A 17,142-nucleotide genomic window follows, 5' to 3' on the forward strand; every position below is an offset into this window, starting at 1 on the left:
TGCTGTTTTGCATTCTCCAGTACTTACTTTCTTCCATGTTTGCTTATATATGATTTTAATGTAGTTCAGTTCGTTGCTTTAGAAAGCGCATATTTATAAATGACAGGAGGTCCCGATAAAGTCATTGACTATGGGACCTCCTTCTATATATTATTTGTTTTTATAACCTGTAATATATAACGAATAAAATCAATTTCAATATGTAAATCCCGCTATGTATTTGATATGTATTCGCATACCAATGCACAAGTGCGTATGCTCATTCTGTGTATGATATTCAATGAACTGTATGCTGCTGTCAGCAGCACGGGAGATGAAGTCCAGTCACGTGGTATTGAGTCGCTTTCAGTTTTACTTCACAATCGTGTTTTGCACCGATTGTACTGAACATGCATTGTAATAAACTGCACCTTACAAATCTTCTGTCAAAATAAAAAAAAAAACTTATTCCTGTACGCCGTCTCACTAACTCCATGTAGTGCAAAGACTCGTGTCAGCCAGCCAACCTCAAGGATACATCCTCTGTCTGCAACTGATCGCGCGACACCGACTGGACGGGAGCTTCAAGGACGGGTTAGTAGAGCACAATCGGCCAGCCCTTCTTTCTCTAGAACATTCATGGCGTCAGCGCATGCGTGGATTGGTTATAACGGAATCAAAAAGGTAAGCCTATACAGCCCATTAAAATGTCCGCCCAGCCAGATCCAATCACTTCTCTGAAAAGCGCTTGTTCGGCGCAAATTCGACCCCAACGGCCATTGCATGTTTTGACGAGATGAGTTAGAGGATATGTGCAGACTCGTTATGTATCGCGGAAAAGTCTGCCCAACCAAACCCAATCGCTTCTCTGATTGAGACGGTTTCTTGTGCAGTTGGCTTACCGTTTCATTTTTCGGCGAACACTAAACTGAGTTTATTTGCTTATTGCGTAAATCGGCGTCAGCACGCGCGTGTGCAGCTATGTATGCGAAGAACCTTCAAGCCGTCAGTTTAAGCCGAAGTTCTGACCTGGTATTGGCATCCGGGAACAGAAATGGAAGCAAAAATAAATATAACGCTGAACATTGTATAACACTGTCACTTTATAAAGCTAAAAAGTACCAATGGGAGACCCTTTCGAAGTGAACTGTCAAATTATTCATAGGGGTATTAGTCTCGTGCATGCTTTCACAAGTTTGAGAAGAGGAAAGAAAAGTAGAAATGCATAGAGAATGAAAGGGTAAGTTCTTTCTCAAAATGATGGTAATAACCGCATTTCAATTTTTAACTTCGGCTTTTTCTTCTGGCACAAATGTACAGTTGTAATTTATCCTTACAAAAATTAAGGAGAGGAAGTAAGAAAAAGCCAGTATATGGACCGGCCGGCTACGGGGCGCTGGAGTAAAAATGGCAAAGGCAATCGGGTGGTCCAACAAAAGACGAGTTAATACCCATTAGCGCGATGTAGCGCACAAGTTCTCGAAGTAAATCGTGGTAAATCCCTCAGATAAGGCGTCGAAAAGCAAGTCTTTACGTCTGATTGAATGGCTGTGTACGAATGGTATCTCTGATGCTCTTACTCCCACATGCTCGAGAAATCTGCAATTTCTTTTGTAGAATTTTTTTTTTTGCAGTAAGCCTATGTACATATTACTCGCGAAGTGTTCGAGCTCCACCTGTTCTGTCCTAGCCTACAAAGAGTAAAATAATGTACAGTTCAACGTCCATCGGAAGTAATGACGATGTGTTAAGATTAAAAACACCTCGATAGAGAACCTGAACAAAATTGCCACGTTTAATTGCTCACTTTGCCCGATTGCGCAAACTCTTGAGTAGACTAGAACATATCTGACAAAAAAAAAGACAAGCGGTAGAGCACGTGTTTCAAACGAAATCTCGCTTATGTTCCTCGTGTCGCATTCAGCGCACTTTCACAATGACCATTTCTGCAGTGTGCTTCGCTTTCAGTTCGTACTCCACCGGCAGTATGGCTCTGACACTCATTACTGAGTGATTGCGTTCACTCGGCATACATATCATTATTTACATCGATATTCTATGGCATGAAAAAATGACAAGGCGAGAAAGAAATAGCGCACGGCACGTGCCGCAGCTTAATTACGTATTGGGCACGTGCAATTAGTGTTCTACGTAACTTGAGCCAAGATTTAAAGATATGCAAATGCCACCTAGGTGGTGTTATGGCTGGCGTTTGGCACCTCGTGCAGAAAGGACTTTCTCCCACCATGCCTCGTCAAAATGAAGAGTGACTTCTCCTGTTACGGTTGGCACCTCGTGCAGAAAGGACTCATCCACCATGCTTCGTCGAAATGAAGCGTGACTTCCTAATTCGCCATGGTCATCTCGAGTGTGTGTCGGTGTGGCGGAAGCCCCGCAGTGTTTTCAGGCCTATTTTGTGTGTGTGCGTGTGTGTGTGTGCGCGTGCGTGCGCGTGCGTGCGTGTGTGTGTGTGTGCGACTTTAGAGGGACCTTTTCCTCGAACTGTCAAGCTCTACAGGGGAACTTCCACGAACCAGCAACGCCCAAAAGAGAAGGACAAACGTCAATTCCCGCACCTGAGGCTTGGTATAACCGGAGGCGGGACGCCCTCCTGCTTGCAGCAGACTCGGTATAACCAGAGGCTCGGTATAACCAGAAGAGGAGGGGCCCTCTTTCCGCGTATCAGACTCTGTGCCGGTCACGTGACGTCGACGGAAGCAAGATCCCTCTCACGATTGTAGAGAGCCTATTTAAGGGGCTCCGAAATGTATTTTTTTTAGATCACTTCATTCTCTTCTCATCTTCTTTCATCAACCTTTGAATAAACCGTGCAAGTTTCGCAGTAGAAATCGTCTCGTCCTTGCCCGGTCGCCATGGTCTACCGGATGCCCGCAGCCCGCCGAAAACGCCACGCTACCCCATTAGTAACGTCGGTCGAGCTTCGATAGGCAAGCGTCGCTACAACTCGGCAGCAGTACGATACGCTACCCCGGAGTACGCAACAGTGGACCGAACCAAGGTAACGTTGTTTGCCGTCGCTGGGATAACTCAGATTATTTTTTGCATTCTGCCCATAGATAATTAGCTTTACTGAATTAAGCAATTTCTCAATTATAAGTAGATGAAAAGTGCAAATGAGAAACTTGTAGAGCAACATGAAAAACTCCCGATACAGCTTTCTGTTGCTCAATACGTACTACATAAATGTGTTTTTCCGAGCGTGAAAGAAGCCCGCGACTAAACGCAATATAGTCGCGCGACTGGCCGCTCGAGGCACTTTGCGAGTATTCGCAGGCGTGAGACAACAGTTTCAAAAGGAAGCTTCCACAGAAATACCAAACTGCACAATAAACTTCTGTTAGTCGTCATGTTCCGTAATGCAGTCCTTTACGGCAATAATAAGTTCCGGTTGGGATATTGCAAAAAAAAAAAAAAAATCTTCAACATCGATTATGAACGCGTTACACCCGCCTGGGCTACTGTCCTGTAAATACATTATTACTGCTGTGGAACTGTTGTCTTGGAACTATTCTCTGTGTATTTGGCATCCACCTACGTTTCCTGCCGAGGACAGCTTTTCATTCAGAAATCTGGGGACTGTATTGGTTCCAGAGTAGCATCCGTCCTTAGCGACCTCTGCTTGTCAAAAGTTGATGGCGCCATCAGTGACGACTTGGGTAGAATAGCTGTTCGCGTTTTTCGCTATGTGGGCGACTACCTGCTTTTTGTCGACAGAGGAGGGCTGGAGGACGGGGTTCTTGACTCTCGGAAGGTATTTAAAAAGTCGGGCCTAGGACTTCACGGTTGAACACCCTCATAAGAACGCTCTACAGTATTTTATCTTTCTGTGACTCGATTTGTTGAATCGGGTAGGGAGACCAAATTTTCACCCTCGTTAAGTGCGCACTGTAAATCTGTTATTCTCGAGCAGGAAATCGTCGTTGAATTGAATCCACTCACACTGTACAGCCTAGCATCTTTTGTAGTGAGCGTAAATAAACAAGGCGGTGATGGACAGTGGTCACTTCTTTGTATTTTCCCACACGGCTATATTGACACGTGTACTTGTTTATCTTTCTTCGTTGACCGCTTTTCACCGACTAACAAATGTTAAACGTTATCGCTCGGCGGAGGACAAGCCTGCATGTATGGGAAGTTTCTTGAATGTTACCGATGCTTCTTTCCATTGCCTATTGTTACGGGACCCTGTGCAATATTATTGTGGGTTTGACGCGAATTGTGTAGTAGCTTTTGGAAGACGCGCGGGCACTAGTGATTACGCTGGAAGCTCCTTCGAGTCATACATAAAAGCCGAAGCCCTTGACCAGCAGATGAGATTTTTGACGATCGCCGACTGTGTTAGCCGCTATGGTTTTGCTTTGAGTGTAACCTGCTTCCTGGGCACAAGTTTGCCAAATAAAGAGTTACTTTCGTTGTTCACAGTTTTGCTATACTGTGTTCTTGACGGTCACTACAACGTGGTAATATTACCCGAGGAGAATAGCAACCAAGAGGTCACCTTCTCACTATTAAATTAGAAGTTCTTTTTGATAGGTAATATGAAATGTCGTTGGCAGAAGTACATCTACCGTCAAAAAAAAAAAAAAGGGGGGGGGGGGGATACCGGAAGAAAAAAAAAGAAAGCAACGACATTCTGGCAGGGGTTGCAAGGTTTCTTTCAAGTTTAGCCAGCCTATGAATTTTTTTTCTCATCCACATACACACATCCGCGAGCAGAGGACAGTGATAACGCGAAATGATCTCGCTGTACAGACGCACGAAAGCTGTAGCCATGCATAAAACAGATCGCGAATCTTCAGAATCACACGTTTTTGCCAACTTTTTCCCCTAGAAAGCACGCGAGATCGAGGAACATAGCAGGGAAAAAAGACAAATAAAGAAACAGACAGGGACAGCGCGGTAGCAGATGGTTAAACTTCCAGACGAAGCGGGTCAAAGCCGGAACAATGAGAAATAAAACAGAGCTCTACCGTAACAACGGCGTCTCGACACGTCCTGGCGCTAAAAAGAAAAGAAGCATCGCTTCTGATCTTGAGAATAAGTAAGGACGAAACCTCCATCGCCGGCGAAGCGTCGTGTAGTAGGCGATTCTCCAACGCCTCCGCTGCAGCTGGTGCCACCCTGCGGGGCCGGTTCTTTCGCACGTCCTCCGAGCACGGCAGGTAAACACCGATATTTCCCTTTTTTAGTCTCTTTTATCCCCGTTTCCAGCGCTTCACTTCCGACTTCTTCTGTCGTAGCAAAGCAGTCGATGTGCTCCGCGGACCACGATAAATGTTCGATAGAAGAGAAAATGGGATCTCTGCTTTTCGATTCCGATTTCTCTCTCTCTCTCTCTTTCTTTTCCAGCGGGCACATAGCGATCTCTTTTGTGTCGATAAAACCGTGCATCATTTTGAAAGCTACGCAGTGTAGTTCGAACAATCAAATGCGCAGGTGAAGGAGCGACGAGCTCTGAGAATCTTTATTGTGCGTAATAGCTACGGCTGCTAGATCAAAACACACAACCCTGTGCGTTTTGATCGAACCGCCGTGGTATTTGCTAGTGTTAATCGTTAATCATTCAAATCGATGACACACTCAAGCAGGTGAACTTCATTCCGTTATTCCCTCATCGTCGTCAGTTGCTTCAACTGCCTTCTATTTGTGATTTCGTCGTCTGTTAGCTGTTGTAGAATGTGGTGTCGAAGTGTACAGAATGCTGCATAGCTCAGCGAGACACGTGTATATGACGCTTCTGGCTGAATCCCGTAGTTTCTGCCCGGTCCAGCTTCACATATTGATGACATTTGGCGGTATGTTTTGCTTAGTATAGTAAGTTTGAATGCTGTACTGGCCTGTTCAGGCTAAACCAGAGGTCAGGAGTCTGCTGTGATACTGGACCGACACCTAACGAAGAACTATATCTCTTAAGTGGAAGCAATACTGACACCACCTGTCCTGAGATGGCAAGACGTCCACCACGTATACGACAGCATACAGAAGCCGTTTCGTTTTACTAGTGACAGGTGGTGCTACCATTCATACCGCTGAGAAAATTTTGCTTATTACAACGCTTGCCGACCCTAGCTGCTCCTCTCATGCAGCGCGCCTTTCAGTTCCAACAAACTTTGTTTCTACTTTCTAATTCCTCGCATTAAGTTAAAGAACCATCCCTTCGAAAATCAATCAATCAATCAATCAATCAATCAATCAATCAATCAATCAATCAATCAATCAATCAATCAATCAATCAATCACACGAGTGACAATGCTGTGCCGTCCTTTCGCCACCTTTTGACCGGTCTTTGATTCGCTTCGCTTCATTCATGTGCACTCATGCGCCCAACTCCGTACCCTGTTCCATTGACTGCCTTTCTTCATTAGCGGCGGCGTCGCAGGCGACGCGTGGTTATGATTCACTCCAGTGCTGTGTCTAAACGAGCTGTTAAGCGAAACATCGCTAAATTTTACTTCTGTCGGAAGTTAAAGATCGACCGAGATAGTGAGTTGCACCAGGAGAATCTTTTCGGCGTACGGAGCACTGCATGTCTCTTTCAACTGGCTCGTTCGGCCTAGCTTTTGCAATGCTGCACGGTATACTAAGGAAAGGTATAGGGTCATTTCACGGGGTTTGGGGTGAGGCGTAGCCGCCGAGAGGGAAGTGCTCGGCTCAGCGCAATAAAAAAAAAGGAGGGGGGTGAAGTTGACTACGAGAAAATGGCTTGAGGCTCGGTAGGGGCCAGGGCGCACGCCCACTGTTGGTACACCTGGCAACAGCGACATCCCTACGTGCAGTTGCATTTTTCTCGGGCCTTCCAGCTCCGGAGAGAGCCCATGCATGCGCCCTGCGGTCTTGTGCGCACAGTTCCTTGGCACTCCGGTTGCTCTCTCTTTCTTTTTGTATTGAACAGTGCCGAGAACAGCGCGTTCGTAGCATACGCACGCGCCATCATGAAGCTCAGACGAGTGCGTTCATTTCGGCCCGGGGCGCACAAGGCCCTTCGTTTGGAGGCTGAATTGCCTCCCCGCTACGCGAACAGAAAAGCACGGATCGCCGTCAGGCTGCTTTCTTGATTTTTTTTTATTATTATGTTTGCTTTTTCCCCCTGAATCGCCAGCGGAGCAGCAGACGACGACACAGTAGCAGACGGCACACGGTCGCATGGTGAAAAGCGCTTGCTGTGGTTGCGCCTCCATTGTTATTGCTGTCTTCTGCACGCCGTTACGCCTCTTGGCAGCCGAAGAAAAAGAAAAGGACAGAAGAAGCAATAAAGGCTTTCGGCAGGCAACCGTACACGTCGTGCAGGGCTCCATCTATACGTTTTTGGTTTCCATTCAGCTCTTCCGCAGTTCCCGTCGTCAGAACTTTCCTCCAAACACTCCCCCCCCCCTTTATTTTTTTTTCTATTTTAGGTTGTCCCGATCACCGTCTTCGCTACAGCAGCTCCAGTTTGGGAAGGAGAAGTCGTGCGCGGTAGCTATCAATATAATAAAAGTAAAAAGGCAAAGTGGATTGAAAACCTTTTGGTACTCCTCTTTCTGTAACAATTAAAGAAAAATAAACTTCAAACTACTTCGAGAAGCGCCCGAAGCAACAAGCTTTGCGCGTAATACCGTTATGGATGTTATCATTTCATTCGACTTCGTGTGCACGCTCCCCGAATACACGTATAAAGAACTGCATCGATTGACCGCGTTCCTTAAGCGCTTAACGTCGACCGGAGCAAACATTAAGCCCGTAACTCTGCGCAATAAAGGCCGTGTCTAAATAGCAGAGCGCTTTATTCTGCGCGCAATATTGCGGACGGCGTGGTAGCTGAAATTTCATTTTCTGATCGGCCGCGCTGTGCAAAGGTGGGCGGGGGAAAGTCGAATAGCTGCCGAACGACCAATGGCAACATGGTAAAGGGACATTGAAGAGAAAATTGAGAAGTGTTGCCGAATTACGCTTCTATACATTACAATAAAAAAATTCGTTCTAAAGAAGCCTGATAAGCGGGGGAATAAAATTGGAAGGTAGGAGGCGACGCAGCCTTGAAGTTCCTGCACCATCTTGCCGTGACGTCATGGATTTTTTAAGAGTTGTTCTATAAGGCGTTGGCTCGGGCTAAGCTCTTTTTTTTTTTTTTTTTAGTTGGTAAACGTGAACTAAATCATATATATAGCGGAAGCTGTGGTATAATTTCGACCACTTTAGGTTCATTCACGCGCAACAAAGCGTGGTACACGAGCCTTGTGCACCACATCGACTTAAAGCAAACGCACAGAACACGGACGCAGTTCGCACTTTATGGTATCGACTCGATTATAACACGCGCTTTTTTTTTTGTCCACAAAAACGTAAACATGCGCGTTAGATTCAAGAACGAAACTAGAACTACCGTACAGTTGTGACGAGCTATGGTCATCGCCATCATAAATTTCTGTAATCCGATACACATTAAAACGTTTTAGAGTAAGGAATAAACGCTGCATGTCGTGTGCATATGGCATGCTCTTGACACCAACGGAGGAACATACCTCGTAATTACTTATTTATAGAACATTGTGTGAAGACACGAAAGCCTGAATGAATTATATTCGCTATATATATTATATAGTTCCGTAGTGAAAGCTACTTTATACTGATTATAGTACAAGATGCAGTTTCTGACTTGTGTTGCACAACTAGTCGGGCTGCTCTGTCCCGTGTGTAAGAATCAGTGCTTCTGTGCGCTGGTCTTGTACGTGTGTAGTAAAGGAACATATTGAATAAATCGCAATCACGTGTCGCTGCAGCTGCGCGAGCTATGTCAGCTTTGTGTCCGTTCTGTAAGTATAAATCGGGCAGCCTTGGTCTGCAAGGCGTTTAAGAAATGCGTTATCTCAAACGCCATAAGCGGCGCCGAAGATAAGATGCTCTGGGCTGTCGACAGCGATAAGGAGGCATCTTCACAGGAACGCTAGGTGGCGCGCAGTCCACTGCAGACTGAATGCAATAATTTTAGAGATGCGGGGGTATTCGAAAATTTCGGGTAACGAATCAAATAGTCACTATTCGTAAATACGAATATTTTTCGAATAGTTCTCGAGCATTTCAAAACGTCAGCTGTGCGCAATCGAACACAAAACTGTTTCAAAGTACGATAAATTACATTCCCGCGGGCATTAGCATTGACATGAAACACGAGAACTTGCGTGAAGTGGGGCAGGTTACGCCGGTCAGAGAGCCAAATTTTACCGGCTGCGCAGCAATCTTTCGCTATGTGAAGTATTCGCACAAGCTGATTATTTGTTCCTAATACTCCATTTGTGCTTTTAGTGAAGAACGCTTCATAACGTGTAATGTAATGATAGAAACTTACTAACGTCACGAATGTTAAGATGTGAACGTCGTTTTATATCAGTTGTGAATACAGCTGTTCTTTATTCCGAAACTGTTGGAAAAGTATTCGATTTTCGATTCACTACTGGCATTATTCGATTCGGTCTCAAAAATTGGTACCCGCACGCCCATAATAATTTCCTTTTTGTCCAATTGTGAACAAATCGCTGTTGCCCTCACTCTCTCCGTGAAAAAAGTGTTGCGTGAACAATCCCGATCATTGCATATAATTTCCTGAAGTGCGAAAATCGGAGTGAGTATTACAATCGAGGAGGACTGTGCTGTCCATTTCTATCCACGAAAATCGGGTGCCCGCTAGAATCGAGTAAACACAGCAGTACGCAACAGCGTCGCAGTTGACGACAGTTGGGAACCGCCGGCAGTGAATATGTGCACGCGGAGTTGTCGACGCCTGCCGGCTTGTTTGCATGCGCGCCAATTTCCTCTGACTTAGGGTCCCCTCGCCAGGCTCTGCTTATTTGCACGCTCTTCTCCTATCCTATCTTCTTCCCCCCCCCCCCTCCCCATATCCCCCTCACAGATGGCGCTGAGCCGTGCTCCCTCAAGGGCTCTAGAAGACAGTGCTAACATTTCCTTTCTTCATAAAGAACCACTTCTCGTGCTTTATCTTCTTTTTGCTCAAGTATGGTCCCCGTACAGCTTTGCAAACAGAAAGGGAACAATGAAGACGGATGTTCAGTGACGCATTTTCCACAGAGGGGCCGTCGATCATTCGACGAAATGGCCACGCTTTTTATATTCCTTTGCCACAACCTACGTAAGCCTGGAAAAGCTTCGTCTAGTCGCCTGAAGTGCTGCAGAACTCTAGTATCCTTAATTTTGCAGAAAACTGTTGATTACTTGTGGACGAAATGAATGCCAAAGTTATTTTTCTCGAATATCGCGCCGAAACAGTGGCAGCTAGCCTCGGTATATGTCACTGCGACGTCATGAATTTACAAGCATTTTTTAAGTGTTCTTTTTAACGAAATTATATTCTAGGGCTTTTCGTGCTATAACATTGATCGTATTATGAGGCTCCGCCGTAGTGGGGGGACTCAGAATTAATTTTGACCACCTACGATTCTTTAACATGCCCCAATGTACGGCACAAGCGCGTTTCTTACATTTCGCCCCCATCGAAATACAACCGCTGCGGCCGGAATGCGGTGCGTAGTTAACTAGGCCCGGTTGGACATCATCACAGTTCATGACGTCGCAGTTATCCGCGTTTCCCCTGGTTTGTCAAGGCTCCTCTCACGGTAAGGTCGAGTGACGTTTTATTATCCTACAAGCGTAATTTACTAATATAAATCAAGTCACCTTTCCGACCGTGTCTCTTTAGTATAATATTCGTCTTTCAGTGTTCCTTTATCCCCGCGAAGCTGAACGCATATATATATTGTAGCGTTCCTAACTAGAACGGCAACAGAAATTATATAATCTAAGTGAGACGGGTGTCGTCCGCCATTTTATTCCAACTTATTCCTTCTCACTTGTCCCCTAGCCCCCTTCCTACGTCTACTGTCATGTGTCCACATATATATATATATATATATATATATATATATATATATATATATATATATACTCCGACGCAGCCTATTCAAATACATGTAAAACGCAAAAACGTTTTTATGAGATAACCCCTGGAGTGATTTTGATGAAATGTGTTGCATTTGAAAGAGAAAGTTAAATTCTAGTGACTGTTGGAAGCGGAATTTCGATTTAGGGCTTGAATTTTCTTAAAACGATTTTCAAATATTTGACCGTCTGAAAAAAATAGAAGCACGAAGTTTACAAATTCATAGCTCTGCATCAAGAACCGATATCGCGGTTCTGTAAACGGCATCCATTAGATCATTCAAAGCGGACAAATTCAATATGTCATTCTACATCTTACGTGAATTTGTTACGTTGGTTACAACGGTATTGCAAAAGTTGTATTTCCCTATGAATAAAGTTTTTTATATTCATGTGTAACATATCAATTTTGTCCGCTTTAGATGTACTATTAGATGCAATTCATAGAATTGTATTATCATTTTTAGTGGTTGAGTTACAGAGTTGTAAACTTGATAGTTTCGTTTTTTGAAAGTTTTCGATTTTTGCCAATTTTTAATAAAACATTGACGACCTAACTGAAAAATTCGAAACCAGCAGTCACTAGATTTTAAGTTTGTCTTTTAAATGCAACAAACCTCGTCAAATTTGGTGCAGTGGTTGCCGAGAAAAACGAATTCTCCTTTTACATGTATTTAGATAGGAGCACTCGAGCTAAAGCTTCCTCTTAACGCAAAGCCCATAGTTAAGTGCCTTGAATACGCTGTAGGGAGTTTTCAGTTTTGCATCGAATCAAATTCCGGATCACGCATACCCAACCACTTTTCTACCAGCAAAGCTGCTCACACTTTGTCTTTCATTCTTTAAAAGTTATTCCTCGGAATTTTGAGAACGGCAGCCCACAAACAAACGTATCGAAAAAAAAGCACTGACAGCGCATGTCCTTTACGTTAGCTCTTCTTAGACTGAAATATTAAAACTGCGAAACAATAACAGGAGATCGACCCACGCAAGAGGCCGCGTTTCTGCCAGAAAGCTTGCTTTCGTGCATAGCGTTCGTAGCCAGCGTTTCCCGGTAAACGTTACATAAGCTGCAGTTGCCGGGAAGCATGAAAAGCAGTAAGGGTCTTTGAACGCTATCGCGTTGCACTCTTAGAGGCGAAGCCCCTTAAGCGCTCCCCGAATTTCTTTCCCCACGCACCCTTTTCCTTCGTGGTGCTTGGCGTCGTGGCGGCGTTCCTTGTGGTGGTGCTTCTTTGTGCCGTGCTGCTCGACACCGCCTTCGCCGTGCTGCGGTCGCTTGGCGCTGCTCGCGTGCACCAGCGCCACCAGCACCACGGCCACCAGGAGGAGGAGGACGCAGACGCGCATCTTGGGGATCTCTCGCGCCGAGTGGGAGTGTGTTCACCGCAGTCACCTGCGCACGCGCGGCAACGGAGCGCGCATCGTTTCGTTAGTTTGTGTGTGTGTGCGCATACGTACAGTGACGGTGAAGAATCGGAAACACCACAATGATAATGAAAAGAATCGCTGCGAGGAAAGCATTACAGTATACGGCCCGTCGGGCCGTATTTCGTAAATTCGGCTTCTTCAATTTTTTTTCCCCCTCCTCTGTCGATCGTATATACGTTTCCGTCGGTGGAGTGACCTTCGTCAGGCGTTACAGGCAGGTGTAACCTTTGACGATGGTCGTCGGTCCACCGACTGAAACTGTTGGGCAGTAAAGCGAAGATTAACGCGAAGTTGGGGAATATATATATATATATATATATATATATATATATATATATATATATATATATATATATATATATATATAATATGACGAAAGCAGAGAGAGCAAAGAATCGTTACGAATTTAAGAACTCAAGAAATATTCCGAAATGTGATAAGCTTCAAGAAATGGAAGCATGCAGTGAAAGCCAGATTCTTTCCCCGTCTCCGGCAAAGCCGACTGAGCAGAACGTGACGCTGCGTCTCTGGGGGCCTTAACCCTCCGTGCACGGGTTAGAATCTAGGAGGATATAAAAAAATATTATTGGAGTGGATGCCGTCCATATCTACCCATAAGGACAGTGAAGCCGGCGGCGGTCATCCTGTGATTGGTAGGAAACCGGCGGCATATCATATCGTGAGCTTTCGCCGCCGTTTTCCCCTGCAAATCATCACTATTACTAAATTGAAATGTGGGGGTGGCCAGGGGTGGCCCAACTTGACATCTAGATGTGGGTGCATGAACTTGAAATTTTGGGGTAGGCCAACTGAGATTTCGGTAGGCCAACCTGAAGTTTAGGGGTGGGCTAATATGAAATTAGGGGTGGGCCAACTTGACATTTGGGGTTGGCCCAACTTGATATTTGGGGGTGGGCCAACTTCATATTTGGGGGTGGGCCAACATAAATTTGGGGGTGGCGTGCATGGTACAATCCAAGTCGCAGGATTTAATCATGCCCGCTACAATCGGGCAGCACGCCTACAAAGGTGCTGGAGAGGCACCTTTGTCCAGAAAGATCACCGCGCTCTACAGTCGCTACACACAATCCGGCAGCCGCCGAGCTTTCTGCCCACCACAATGTGGCGGCACTGACTTCATCAGAAGAGCGCCCCCTCCACCCCGGCAAATTCTTTTATATCCTCCTAGCTTAGGATATTATAATATTTCAGCCACTATTTTGCGTGCGCTCTGGTTAGACACCGCGTCGCCAGATGTCGCTACCAGCGTTGTCGTTGATGTGCACTTCCCCGGGAATCCGGTATCCGCAAACGTTAAGAAGTTTAGGGACAAACTAAAACTCTCAATTGCTTTCCACACGTAAAGTGTTACGTTTCCTCGCTGCAGGTTATCTAGAAGGCAATATATGTATACCGATGGCAACCTATTACAACATCGTGTGATTGTTACTATACGTTCGTAGCCACGTTTCCAACATCGTTCCCGTGTCTGAAACAATCTGGTAACGTCGCATAAACAGCTATTCGTTCTTTGAAAAAAGTGAGGAAACAGAAGACGAAGAAGAAGAAGAAGACCAGAAAATGCGGTGGGTGGGGCGCCAAGGAAACTGGCTAAGTCAAATGCACCGTCTCGGAGGAAACTTTTGCGCACCATTCCCCATTTGCTAAAATTTCATTCTCTCGCTCGCTTCCTCTGAGCTTCTCAGCAAAAATAGAGTACGCAATGGCCGTGCGACGGGGTCCCGTTCACACGTTCCCAATTGTGTGCAACACTTTTCGCGTTTTCTTTTAGGCGAGAAGCGCTGACTCCCCCTCAATTGTTCAGACTTCGCACCTCATGACAGAAGCCGACAGCGATCCACACCACGTGCCTAAAAGAGGAAATGAACAAATAACACAAAGGAAGAAAATGACATTAAAGAAAACAAATGAAGTCAAAGGGGGAAAAAAAAAAGCGACAATGTAGACTGAAAAAGGTGGCGAATTCACGTCCTTCGGCACGTCCTTTATTTTTTTTTTTTTGGGGTGAGTGCGGTGGGCTAAAATCATCTTTTTGTTATTTCTTCTTTAATTTTATTCTCTTCCACATCTCCGAATACGCACTAGAGAAAAAAGGAGGCAACGAGATAAAAACGGGAAGAGGTGTAAAGGAGAAGCTCGCTCTTATTATACGTTCACGGCACTTCGCACTCGCGAGTTTAGCCCAACGCCAAGCTGATCTGCTGTAGGCGTTGCTTTTTTTGTGGGGGAAGAAAAATAAAATAGAGAGGTTTCGCGCTCCCCCTTACCGGTTTCTGGGAAACCCTCCGCATATATACAGCGGCGAAATATCACGCTTCTTTGCGTGCTCCCGGGCTCTCTGCATATACGTGTTTGACCTAACGGCAGCAAGTCATTGTGACCTAGCGAAAAGAGCAATAGAAAAAAAAAAAGAGATAGCTATATAAACGAACCAACTCATTCACTCCTGGCGGCGCCTATATACTTAAGAACCACACAAACAAATAAATAAAGAAAGCTGTGCAGACCCAACGCACATCTTGGACTGCATATGCATGAAGCGAAGCTATCGTGAAACGCTTAATTAAACACTAAATAACCGCTCTCCTCCGCGCCGCGTATTGAGCAATAGAAAGGACGTGGATGGATGGATGGATGGATGGATGGATGGATGGATGGATGGATGGATGGATGGATGGGTGGATGTTACGAGCGTCCCCTTTGGAACGGGGCTGTGTGTTGCGCCACCAAGCTCTTGCTATTATACTGCCTAATGTCCTACCTATTGGCTAAAAAAAAAAAAAGAAAAACACGTGCCCGTTCGACAGGACGCGAACACGCGCAGACCCATGGACGCCACTTCGGATTACGATGCCCCTGGAATCGGCCCACCTAATGTGATCACACAAACACCGGTATCAACCCACTTCGCAACAAACCATTTTTTTCCCGAATTCGCAAGTGCGCTTCCCTGCATTACTCGTTCGCCCAACTAATCTTGGCGCGTCATGTTTCAAATGAAAGCGAAGCACCACAGCTGCACATGCTTGCCTCTGGCGCCCCGTTTCGTCATGAGAGTCAAGCCTACATTTTGGCGTGTCATATAAGACAAGCAAACTGCCTCCTCGTATATGCGCGGATTGCAAAACAAAAATATTAATAATAACTCTGTTGCAATTACTAGAGCAAGCTAGCCTCGCGGAAAGGCTGGCTTTACAATTATGAAATGGGTCTACTGTATTTTCACCGCTATACCGCCATGACGAAGCGTCCAAAGGGGAAGAGAAGCGTGCGCGCTGCATACTTTTAACCTTTTTTTGCCCCCTGAACAGCGTTCCGCATCGCTTATGCCCCTAATTACGAACTGCTGAAGCGTATGTGGTTAGAACCATGCAGTGTTGTTAGAGCCGAGCCCGAAAACGCTGCAAGTGTTTTTCGAGCCCACAGGCAACTTTGCGAATGTGTCCGCTGCGTTTGTGATTGTCCGTGAGTGAATGTGCTGTCTGTGTGTTTATCTGATCGCTGTTCATGCCCCGTCACCCAGCACCTGCAGTAGCATGTCAGGCAATCAGCTAGGCCAACGTCCCCGGCATATCATTGAAGTTCGCACATCACTTTTGAAGTTTCCGTATGCCCCAATAAGTGGGCGGAGCACTAAATTCTACGTGGTGCCGAAAGTAAACAGCGCTAGAAACAGGACAAAACTTGAAAACACAACAAGAAGACTTGTGTATTCTTGTTTTTCCCCATTTTTAGTTATGTTTGCTTCCAAAACATTTACCAACTAGCTCACCGAGTCGCGTTAATGGATACGTGGGCTGGATTGATGGTGACTGTCTATCATTGACGAAACACCGCTGCCATGGCAAACGTGAATTAATGGTCTGTTAAGGCATGACGACTTTTAATTTATTGGATAACTGTATTTGTCGCAAAACCTAACAAACATTGAAACCTTGCATTAGAAGTCTTGTGCACAGGCTCCGTAGAAATTCAGCCTTTTCGCAAATCGCGTCTCCTGTCAGCTTTTGTGGCTGACTGCGTGGGTGTGTTTGCGTACGCGCGTATTAGGTGACTTGTTTGATTGTACTAAATTACTTTACTTGGGTTAACCCACTGTTAAACCATTGGGCACGTGCCAGTGGGAATGTGCCCATTCATGGATAATCCCCCAGAACAGGTATTTGCCGCTATGACGCAAGGGATAAATCATTGTTAAATGAATTTAATATGTGTCGTAATTTGTGCGTACAACTTTGGTCACCACCATTTCCTCCATAGGCGCCATACATCGTCTTTGTCCTCGTCCTCGTCAATCACATCGCTGCAAATGTGTCCCACACTCTGCATCCTAGCCTGATGATCTGGTGTTTGCCATTTCACCATAGCTTGCGAATTACTGGCACAGTGCATGAACAGAAACACTGCATGAAATCATTGTTGCGACTTGTGCTGTGCATTAACTTAAACGTGGCATAATGTTGCACGTTACGTAAGGTGAAAACAAACCCACTTTTACGTATCGCATTTGGCTGTATAGCATTTATTTATACGCTTCATTAAAGCTTCATTCCACGTAGATTCCAACTTGTGCTTTTGATTTGCACAGACATTTTTTTCCTAGCAGTTGCAACGGCGCTGCATAGAATTAACGAGGGAAGAGGGGCGACCGACGGCGATCAAACGCTTCTCAGCGCGCGCGAATTTGCGGAAGTGTTCGTCGATGAGGCGATGGGAGCAATTTCATGGGCGGCCATTGATGGAATGAGGGTGAGTTGAAG

At 45.4% G+C, this 17,142-nt stretch overlaps 1 protein-coding gene across 1 annotated transcript in view; it reads right to left on the reverse strand.

The window, feature by feature from the left end:
• The window catches only part of LOC126518617 (uncharacterized), a 121,849-nt gene that overhangs the window by 35,358 nt on the left and 69,349 nt on the right, over positions 1 to 17,142 (reverse strand). Inside the window, exon 2 of the mRNA XM_050168393.3 lies at positions 12,111 to 12,326. Coding sequence (XP_050024350.2) covers positions 12,111 to 12,280 — 170 coding nt within the window. The 5' untranslated portion in view covers positions 12,281 to 12,326. The remainder of the gene's footprint in view (positions 1 to 12,110; positions 12,327 to 17,142) is intronic.

Source organism: Dermacentor andersoni, chromosome 3 (assembly GCF_023375885.2).
Source record: "Dermacentor andersoni chromosome 3, qqDerAnde1_hic_scaffold, whole genome shotgun sequence".
Classification (NCBI taxonomy): domain Eukaryota; kingdom Metazoa; phylum Arthropoda; class Arachnida; order Ixodida; family Ixodidae; genus Dermacentor; species Dermacentor andersoni.